The sequence below is a fragment of the Mus pahari genome, chromosome 5 (assembly GCF_900095145.1).
Source record: "Mus pahari chromosome 5, PAHARI_EIJ_v1.1, whole genome shotgun sequence".
In the NCBI taxonomy this organism is placed as follows: Eukaryota; Metazoa; Chordata; class Mammalia; order Rodentia; family Muridae; genus Mus; species Mus pahari.
In genome coordinates, this window is record NC_034594.1 from 42,988,521 (window position 1) to 42,999,128 (window position 10,608).

The window sequence follows — 10,608 nt, forward strand, 5'->3', positions numbered from 1 at the left end:
CTGAGCACCTGTCCACTGAGTACCTGTCCACTGAGCACCTGTCCACTGAGTACCTGTTCACTGAGTACCTATCCACTGAGTACCTGTCCACTGAGCACCTGTCCACTGAGCACCTGTCCACTGAGTACCTATCCACTGAGCACCTGTCCACTGAGCACCTGTCCACTGAGTACTTGTCCACTGAGTACCTATCCACTGAGTACTTGTCCACTTCTGGGCTCTCTAGAAGCATACATCTTTCTCTGTAACTGTACTGAATTAACCCCTCACTTCAAGTGCAATGGAATTAGTGAGTAGCCTTGCCAAAAACTGAATATCCTGACTTCACTCCACTGCATCCAAAAATCATTTTTTATTGGAAGGTAAACTTGCCTAAGTGTAGAAGAGTATGCGTATTGGAAGTCAGAGATAACATTGAATCTTGTCAAATAGTATTAGGAAAAATTTCGAACACTGAGAAATATTTCACCTAGCTTCTCATCTACTATGGGAGCATAGAAATGACAACCTGTGTGTCTGTTGTGTGGGTTCAGGAGATTTCCCACATGGAAAACACTCTCCCCTCTCCTCTTCCCTTTAGGGAGTAAGACAACTTTAAAATAATACATTTTGATTAGTCTTTTTGGAAAAACAAATATAAAAAGTAACCCGGGAAGTCATTCCTAAGACTCACAGCAGAATGCTAACTGGGAGAAATACAAATTAGCTCCATTTCATACCTAGTGAATTATAAACTCTCAAGGGGCCAGGGACAAGGACAGATATGGCTTCAAAGTCAGTGTTTTGTTGTTGTCTTGAGACAAAGTCTTACTACTTAGCCCAGGCTAGTCCCAAACCCATTGTGTAACCCATGAACTTGAGGTCCTTTCGCCTTGTTTTGTCATCAGAGTGCTAGGATTAGAGGCGAGTCACCACACTCAGATGGGTTCGTTAACAGATCTGTCAGATGACACTATTCGCAATCAAATTTGAGAGCCACTACTCAAAAGTCAGTGGCAGTTAAGGAGGGCCTGGTGGCTCTTACAATTAAGTTGAGATTTACAGAGAATTAGAAGAGAAAGATCTCTTCATAGAATGGTCCCAGCTGTTTCTTTTTTATTTTCCAGATTCTATAGAATGATAAAGACAATGCAAGGATCGGCAGGCTCCTTAAAGAACTAGACTTGTTTGTGCTTCCTGTCCTGAACACCGACGGTTATATCTGCACTTGGACAACAGCGTGGACACTGCCTGTGGGCCAGGGTTAGTTATATTCATGCACTGAAGCTCTACTCGATTCATTCTTCTAATGCCAGCCATTCTAGCTGTGGAAATATTTTCTAGCCATGTAAAGAAAGAAACCCCATTTGATAGCTTTTCATTAAAGTCAATTTTAGGATGTGGAAGCCTCATACTTCCTGAGAGTTGGAACCGACTGTAGGTCTGATCTGAGGTTTTTCCTCTCCCCAGTTGTCCATTTAGACTTAGTTCTGCCATATTCTTATTCATAACACCAAGAGGTGTTATGACTTGCTTATTACATGATTAGCGTTATATTAATACACATCTCATATACTGACCTGCATCTACCTCAGAGCTCTTCTAGACACGTGAGGGGGAACAAATGACATCTAAATACTAAACTAGCCTGTGGCCTTCAACGTGATCATACAGAAGGTTAAATGTCCCAGGCTTCTAATGTAGTAAACAGCAGAAAGTGTTTTCCATATAATATTTATAAAGCATGTCACTCCCGAAATGAGAGCCCCTTTTCTAGAGAGCACCCCTCTTCCTTTCTTCCATCACTCACCAGAGTTCCCCCTTTCTAGAAAGCGCCCCCTCCTTTCCCTCTTCCATCCCTCCTCACAGCTCTCTCTGTGGGCCTCTTCTCTAGAACAGACACTGTGGCCCTGCGTATGAACGGAGGCCCCGTGAGCTTTCCTGCTGATAGTTGCCCTCTCCTCTCTTCTCCTCAGCAATCTTCTTCCAAACAGGTGCGAGAAACAAAAACCAAAACAACAAAACAAAGATAAATTATCTCTAATACACCTGAAATAGCTTTCTTCATTTGTCAAGCTGTTTGCTTTTCATCTTATACAACTCAGTCCTAAACAGTACCCAAAGCTGGCCATGCGTAAGATCATGGCTGTAGACGCCACTTACCTGCTCCGGAATGAGAGGCCAAGCTAGTTTCAGTTGGATGGCTTACACACTTGTTCATGTTGGTTTGTATTGCTGTTCCTAATATTGAGTGTTGCTGGACTCTCTGAAAAACTAAAATACACATATGGGCAAAGTTTACAATGATAAAGGCAAGAGTTTTGTAGTGTGTGTGTGTGTGTGTATGTGTGTGTGTGTGTGTGTGTGTCTTGGTTTGGTTTTTGTTTGTTTGTTTGTTTATAATTCTAGGAAGTGTTTTCTATGTTCAAGGGCTACCTGCCATTATTGACACTAATTTATGAAACCTTTGCATGGTTGCTCGGATTCAGGAGCAATCATAGTGGCACATGCTTTCAATGTGGAATTTCAATGTCCGCTGGTGTACCAAGAACCTGCTCAGCAGACAAGCTGATTATCCTCACCACCACCGCCACCACCACCACCAACACCACCACCACTACCACCACCACCAACAACAACAAATAAATAGCAAAAAAAAAAAAAAAAAAGGCTGAGAATCACAGTGGCTTATTAAACATCACCATTTTTGAAAAATCTATACAGCTTTTTGGCATTCTGATTGCTTTAATTTCCTTTAAAGAGATGGCATCATCTATACAGTACTCAAGTGCAGAACTCTTTCCAGATGAGACTGGCTAAGCAAGGACATAGTAGTCCTAGCTGGTGTCTTAGTTAGGGTTTCTATTGCTGTGATGGAACACCATTACTGGATAATGTTTTTGTGCACGGTGTAAAGATTGTCTTTGTATTATTCAAAGGTTGGTTTCTGTACTGGCAGAGAGTTGAGTACAGGCCAGACCTTTGTATTGTAATTTTTATGAAGCATCACCTGCCCCCAGTGTTTTATAACATTATTTCCCGTCACCTTCTGATCGGTTCAGTAAAGATGTGATAGCCTATAACTGGGCAGGAAAGGAAAAGCAGACCATCAGGGCAGAGATAGGAACTCTGGGAAATAATCAGGCCGGGTGATTCACCAGCCAGACGTTTGATGTATGGGGATTGAAGTAGAGATAATGGGCCATACGGCAAAGATGAATTAGTGTAAGTGGGTTATTAGGTTATACAAGCTCGTAGGGAACAGCCTAAGCTATAACCCCTAAGCACTTATAAGTAAATAGAAGTCTCTGCTGTGTCATTATTGGAAGCTGGCTGGTCAGGACAGTCTGGTGATACAGCATTGCCAAAAATCAAGTTGGGGAGAGAAAGGTCTATTTGGCTTACACTTCCACACCAGTCTTCATCACAGAAGGAAGTTGACAGGAACTCAGAATGGGCTGGTACTGGGATACAGGAGCTGATGAAGAAGCCATGGAGGGGTGCTGCTTACTGGCTTGCTCAACCTGCTTTCTTGCTTTCTTTCTTTCTTTCTTTCTTTCTTAAAATTTATTTATTTGATGTATATGAGTACACTGTTGCTATCTTCAGACACACCAGAAGAGGGCATCAGCTCTCATTACAGATGATTGTGAGCCACTGCGTGGATGCTGGGAATTGAACCCAGGACCTCTGGAAGAGCAGTCAGTGCTCTTAACCGCTGAGCCATCTCTGCAGCCCCTCTGCAACTTTCTTATAGAACCCAGGACCAGAGCAGAGGGATAGTAACAGCCACTGTGGGTTGGGCACTCCGCCATCAATCACAAACTAAGAAAATGTTCCACAGGCTTGCCTACAGCCTGAGCCTGAGGCATTTCCTTAATTGAGGTTCCATTTCTCTCAGAGGTTCTTTCTCAGATGATTTTAGCTTGTGTCAGGTTGACATAAAAACTAGCCAGCACAAGTCGTCAGAATATGTTTTAAGCCATCACTTGGTTTTAAAATATATAGCTCACCATCAAGAAGATTAAAACCAGAATGCTGGCTTTGGATATTTTTTACAGCAGGAGGCAGACAGCATGCAGAGTAAACATTTTTTTTTCTCCTTCGGACATTTCTGTGTTTCCACATCCTGATATGCTCGAAGCATTGGAAGCAGATGAAGAATTAGGGGTGAGTAAGGACACTGCCACTCACCATATGGCAAAGGTTAAGATGCACTCTCCATAGCTTGGTGGTCTTGGAAAACTGCTTCATCTTTCTGTTTCTCTCTCTCTTTTTTTTTTCCTTTCGCTTTATTTTGAACAGTGGCCACACAATCCCACCTTATCCAAAGTCCATCATGCGTGTTAAATGTGATGTCACGTAGGAGGGGCACTGACCTAGCATATAGGGGACTTTGTTATTACTAACATGGGTCCTTTCAAAACAGCTCTGATGGGACTCAGACTTGTCCTTGGCTGATGATGGAGTTGATTAACTTACAGGACTGACTTGACAGCCGAGGGAGGACAAGTCTGAGGCCTGTGAGCACCCATGTTTGCTACTCACCCTGAGTTATTTGTAAACTGAGATCATGATGCTCTGTCTGAGACCTCCTGTATTTTCCAGGTATCAGCATGTCCATAAACTGCCAAGATGTAACATTCTGTGGGGTAGAACTAATGTCAGAACCAGAGACCAACTCCATCTCAAGCCTTATAGAAAGCAAAGCAAAAAAAAAAAAAAAATCCTGTGCTCCTGATGGGCAGCTCATTCTCACACTGCATGGCTACACCAAAAATAAACCAAGTAACTATGAGCATCTAGTGACTCCACAGTGCCAAGGCCTCTGGACAAACCTCCACAGGGTCACTTGCCTGCCATCCTTTAATTGTCACTTTCAAGAGATTCTGGCTCTATTCTCCATCCCCCTCCCCACGTCCCAATCCTTATTTTCTTTTTCTTGCTTTTTGTACCTCGCCAGATGCCTGCCAGGAAGACTCGGGGTTAAATGCTGCTTTACCTACGTTAATTAACTACCTGTTTCATGAAGTGTCAAGTTGGGAGACATCTTAGGTGTTCGGCTCTAATATAAATGAGATGATTATGTTAATAATCTTCAGGAATGCACTCTCCTTTCTGCACATTCTCTCAAAGCTCCATTCAGCTATTACAGCTTTTGAACCATGCTTAAAAAAACGGCCAGCTGTTTGCGGAATATGGCACATCTAAAATAACATGGCTAAGTAATATCTGCTCTCTCTTCTAAGCACAATGCTCTCTTTTCTTCTAGACTTCTTGCAGCGTTTGTCCAGGAATATTTGTAAGAGGGAGTGCCAGGGAAATGCAAGCCAGGGCAGGGAGCCTGTGCTTTGGTTTTTTCAGGTCCTTCTCTAAAGCTGTGCTTGCCCGAGCTCTAGTGGGCAGATTTGCTGGAAAGAGCTGGGCTCTTTGCCCTTTTGTGAATCCTCAGAGAATAGTTGTGAGTCAAACAGAAGGCAAAGGCAGAAAGTTGTAATGTATCATTATTTTTTAACTGAGTCTTTTCCACTTTAATTGTGGCAAAGTACACTTAGCATAAGTGAACAATAGCAACCATCTTTAGGTGTGTAGTTCAGAACATTCTTCAGTGTTGTGAACCAACCCCAGAACTGACTCACTGAGCATACCTGGTACCCATCGCATGACACCTCCCCATTTTCCTCTGTGCTCAGCTGTGGCAAACCCCAGTTTTCTTTCTGTACCTATGGGTTGTCTAGATAGCTTACATCAATGGATTATGACTGGCTTATTCAACATAGCGTCATATCCTCTGTGCATCTCTTGGAGGGTGTGTCAGTTTCCTCTTTTGACTTTTGGTTGTGAGTCTTAGCAGTTAATGGCTAAACTGTTTCCCCAGATCAAGATTTCTTTTTTTTTTTTTCCTTTTAAAGAGCAATTCATATTCATGTTTTGTTTCTCTACCCATCACTGGACATTTGGGTTTATTACCTTTCATGAATTGTTAATAATGCTGCTAAGAATATGTCCGTGCAGACATCTCTCCAAGACTCCATTTTACTTCCTTTGGACATATCCAGATGTTTAGTTTCTGGCCTATGTGGTAATTCTACTTCTGATTTTTTTTTTTATTTGATCTGCTGCTCTCCATTTTGGTTGTACAATTTAAAACATCTATCTATAGTACATAAGCTTGTATTTCTCCATAGTCTTGACAATGCTTGTTAATATTTAAAAAACATTATTTTTTTTTAAAAAGAAGTCCCTTGCTGTGTGCAGGTGATAGGGTGGGTGAGAGCAGGCCTTACTCTGCTGTTGGTATGCCAGAGGCCAGGCCAGATCTCTTGGTTATTTTTCCTCCTGCCCTTTTTCCATTGAGGCATGACCCAGAATGAACAGGCAGAAGCTAAACGCTAATCCACTAAAGACCTTTGCTGAAGGAAGCCTTCCCCAGAAATCAAAAGGATCCCCCCCAAATCTTTTTTTTCCTTTCACAGTTATAAGATTTATACTATATGATCATTTTGAAATATATACAAGTAACTAAAATTTTCTTGGATTATTACAACTTACAAAGGGATTTTAAAGCCATTATCTCGCTTGACTCTTGTGATGATGCAATAAACTCCTTTTGGGAATATATAAAGAGAGCTTGAGCTAGCTACATTCCCAGGATCCCTGCAGGGAGAAGATGGTGGAGACCAATCCCTCTGGGTTAGTCCTCTGCATGCTTAATCACTTGTATCATCCTCACAAAGACCCTCTGCTTAGAAAGGATTTTTGACTTTTTGAAGCCATTAATCAATTTAGATCTCCAGTCAGCCATGGGCTACTTTACCCTCACTTACAATCCCTGGAACTTTTCCTTTATTAGAGAAATTCGCAGAAATACAGTTATTAGTTATGAAGCCTAGAACTAGACCCATTCCCCAGTTTCCATGATAGTCACTATAGATTTCTCTTTCAGACTACTGAAACAAAGTCAGATAGATTACCAGAGACATTGTAGATCTTCAATGGAAAGGTGTCTTTGATCAACAGAAATGTCTTCATGGGAAGAATATCACCTTTCAATATAATACCTCAATATCTTTTCATGGGAATGTCACTCCTTTTGGTTCAGAAGTAGAGATATTATACGATTTGTATTCAAAAGTCAGAGGGTGTCGTGTTGTTGATTGCTTTTCTTGTTTGAGCCCTGTGGCCACAGGGAGAGACTTGGATCAGGAACTACTGGAAAGTAATCCTAAAATGAAAGCATTGGTAAATCATTAGTTCCATACATAGGAACCAGTAAGCTTTTTGTGTGTCTTTCGCAGTCTTGAGTGTCGAACAGTAAGCATAGTTTTGATAGGAAGTATAAGAAATTTGCACTATGTGTCAACCTTATTGAATCTTGGCAGCATTTTTGGGTTCCTATGGAAAAGATATAGCAATGTGAACAATTGTACATATACATATACATCAGAATTTTATTGTTTTATGTGCTGGAACTATTTATATTTGAACTCTCTGCATATCAGCGTTTGTACTCAGTCTCAAGCAGCTACTTCTTACACGTCAAAGCCTTTAACTGAAGCATCTGTACATCTGCTTGTAAATATGTCCTTACAGCCCAGCGCGAGAGCTGCTGAGCCGGCTAGAGAGCTTTAGCAGTATATCATGTTCCACTGGAAAGGAGGTTTTATCATTTTTTTTACTAGGAAGCGCCTTCAAGTAGAAAAGATGGTTACAGATAACAACTCTATATAGTCACACAGTACAGTTCAGGAGAAAAGTCTACTCAGGAATTCTGCCCTAAGATGAAGTAACTCTAAGGAGTGTTTGGCCTGATGTGGGGCAAGGACAAGTGGATCTCTGTGAGTTTAAGGTCAGCTTGGTTTACAAAGCAAGTCCCAAGCCAACTAGAGCTACACAGTGAGACCCTATCTCAAAAATTAAAACAAAACAAAACAAAAACAAACAATACCCCCAAAACAAAACAAAACACAAATTAAACAAACAAAACAACAAAAGAAATCTATGAAATCTTTATTTCATCTTCTCAGAAAGGAACAAAGCTATCTGTAGGCTTAGAATCATGATTCTCTTTTTTTCTACTTCCTCATAGTAATTAATAATAGAAAAAAAAAATTCCTAAGAGCCTTTTGCCAACAAAGAAGGGAAAACAAGTTTGCATCCCACCCCTAAGATGTAAAGAAAGTGAACTTCAGAGAATAAAATAAATACAGGCTGGCTATGGAGTATTGTTTTAGGTGAGCTTCAGAAATGAAAAAAACAAACAAACAAACAAACAAAAAGACCACACACACATACACAATCAAGGAATAATTTGGATTAAAAAATGTGGCTTGGGGCTGGTTCATGTGACACAAATAGAGATAAGGACCCTCTCAGGCCAGCTGGCATGGAATTTCATTCAGAGAAGCATAGGGACACATGTGAGTGACGATGATTAGGAGCAATCCTTTTCTTTGCCAGACGACATTCCCATGTGAGTGTAGTTGGTGAATCGCTGTCCACTGCCCCCAGAACTGCTCTGCGTTTCACGGATGGCATACAGCAGCTCCCTGCATCCTTTCTCCGACCTACTCTCATTTTCTTACCAGAGTTTTTCTCCTAACTGACTCTCCCTTTCTCTCACAATATCCTCTTCCCAGGGTGAATGATGTGACTGCTTTATTCCTAGCTTTTCCTTGGCTTTCTCTACCCCATGTCTCTGCTTTGGACAACACAACCCTAGGAGCTGAGACAGACTCAGAACTGTTTTGGGTGAGAAGAGAAAGACTAAGTGAGTGAGCAGAGATAGAGGAAATCCCAGCAGAGAGGGGAGAGAAGTAAGAAGCACTAGCAAAGGTATGAGTGTGTGTGTGTGTGTGTGTGTGTGTGTGGGAGAGAGAGAGAGAGAGAGAGAGAGAGAGAGAGAGAGAGAGAGTCTGTGTATATATGAGTGAATGTGAGTGTGTGTGAGTATGTGTGTGTCTATGTATGAATGAGTGTGAGTGTGTATGAGTCTGTGAGTCTGTGTGTCTGTGTGTGTATATGAGTCTCTGTGTGAGTGTGTGTGTGTGTGTTTGTGTGTGTGTGTGAGAGAGAGAGAGTCTGTGTATATATGAGTGAATGTGAGTGTGTGTGTGAGTATGTGTGTGAGTGTGTATGTGTGTGAGTGTGTATGTGTGTGAGTATGTGTGTCTCTATGTATGAATGAGTGTGTGTGTTTGTGTATGAGTCTGTGAGTGTGAGTGTGTGTGTGTGAGAGAGAGAGAGATACTGTGTGTGTATGAGTGAATGTGAGTGTGTGTGTGAGTATGTGTGTGTGTGTGTGAGTATGTGTGTGTCTATGTATGAATGAGTGTGTGTGTTTGTGTATGAGTCTGTGAGTCTGTGTGTGTATATGAGTCTGTGTGTGAGTGAGTGAGTGTGTGTGTGTGTGTGTGTGTGTGTGTGTGTGTGTGTGTGTGTAGCACATACAGAATGTCCCAAGTACCTAAAGGATGCTGCTACCCCACTCCCTTACTACCACCACTACTTAATTCTTCCTTTGGAATTTCTCTAGTCTCCTCCCAGCCCTACCCAAGCACCACTCGATCACATTTTAGCACTCATCCGTGAATTACAGAAAAGGAAAGGAGAAAGGGTTCTAAAACTAAGCCAGTCCTAACAGAGAGAGTGGGGGGAACTGATACACATTCAAGTTCAGCCTGGATGCCTGGGACCAACGCCTCTGAACGTCACAGTGCAGGCAGGAATAACAAGGGGTTCAGTGGCGTCTGTGTAGAATCTAAGCATCTGGTGGGTTGGCTATCATGTTGGGATGTCTGGAATCAGAAACCCCTGAAGGTCTGTCAGCAGTCATATGTGAAAGGTCTTATCAGGAGGTCAGTAAGAAGAGAACTTACCAGAAGCCTGACAAGTGACGAGCTTTAGTAGTGACTGATCTTGGGAGAGAATCTGCAGGAAGGAAGGCTGACACTTAACAGATCATCTAGTTCTGAGAGATTTCTTGTAGAATCAGGAGACGTGGAAGTCGAGGGGTGTATCAAACATCTGTAAGAAATGTGAGTGGGTGAAACCACAACAGACTATGAACTAAGTAATGTGAAAGAGACAACATGGGAAGAAAGAGAAGCCAGTGGGGAGAGCAGGAAAAGATGTATGGGGAAGCTGTCATTTGAGAAAGTCCCTCAAGGTTGGGTAAATTCTGATAGATGGGGATTCTAGGTGAAGGCAACAGCCTGAGAAAAAGAAGGAGAAGCTAAGGGACAATAAGGAAGTTTGTCTACAATGTGGGGTAAGTATATAAAATATATTATGTTGGAATGGTGGGTTAGAAACACATTATAGAAGATCTCAAAATCTAGGCTAGGTAGTCTGTGTTTAATTCAGTGGGCAGTGAGCAGTTACTGAAAGCTTTCAGCAGGATCAAGAACATGGATATGTGCATTTAGAGGCCACGTGGGGTCAACTGGGATAAAGATAGATGGGAGGACAAGGAATGTATTGTGGGGAATTGCAGGCTGGTCTCCAGTAAAGCTGAGGTCTGAACCCTGATGGTCATAATTCACCTTCATGACACGTTCCCTCATGCTCCTGGAACTCAGGCCCCTGCCTAAGTTACCACCTCCAACAGCCCCCACAAGAGAAGCATGG

The 10,608-nt window shown here is 42.0% G+C and overlaps 1 protein-coding gene across 1 annotated transcript in view; it reads left to right on the forward strand.

Moving 5' to 3' along the window:
* Positions 1-10,608, forward strand: part of Cpo (carboxypeptidase O) — a 39,625-nt gene that overhangs the window by 26,926 nt on the left and 2,091 nt on the right. Inside the window, 2 exon segments of the mRNA XM_021198531.1 lie at positions 1,116-1,242; positions 4,588-4,784. Coding sequence (XP_021054190.1) covers positions 1,116-1,242; positions 4,588-4,784 — 324 coding nt within the window.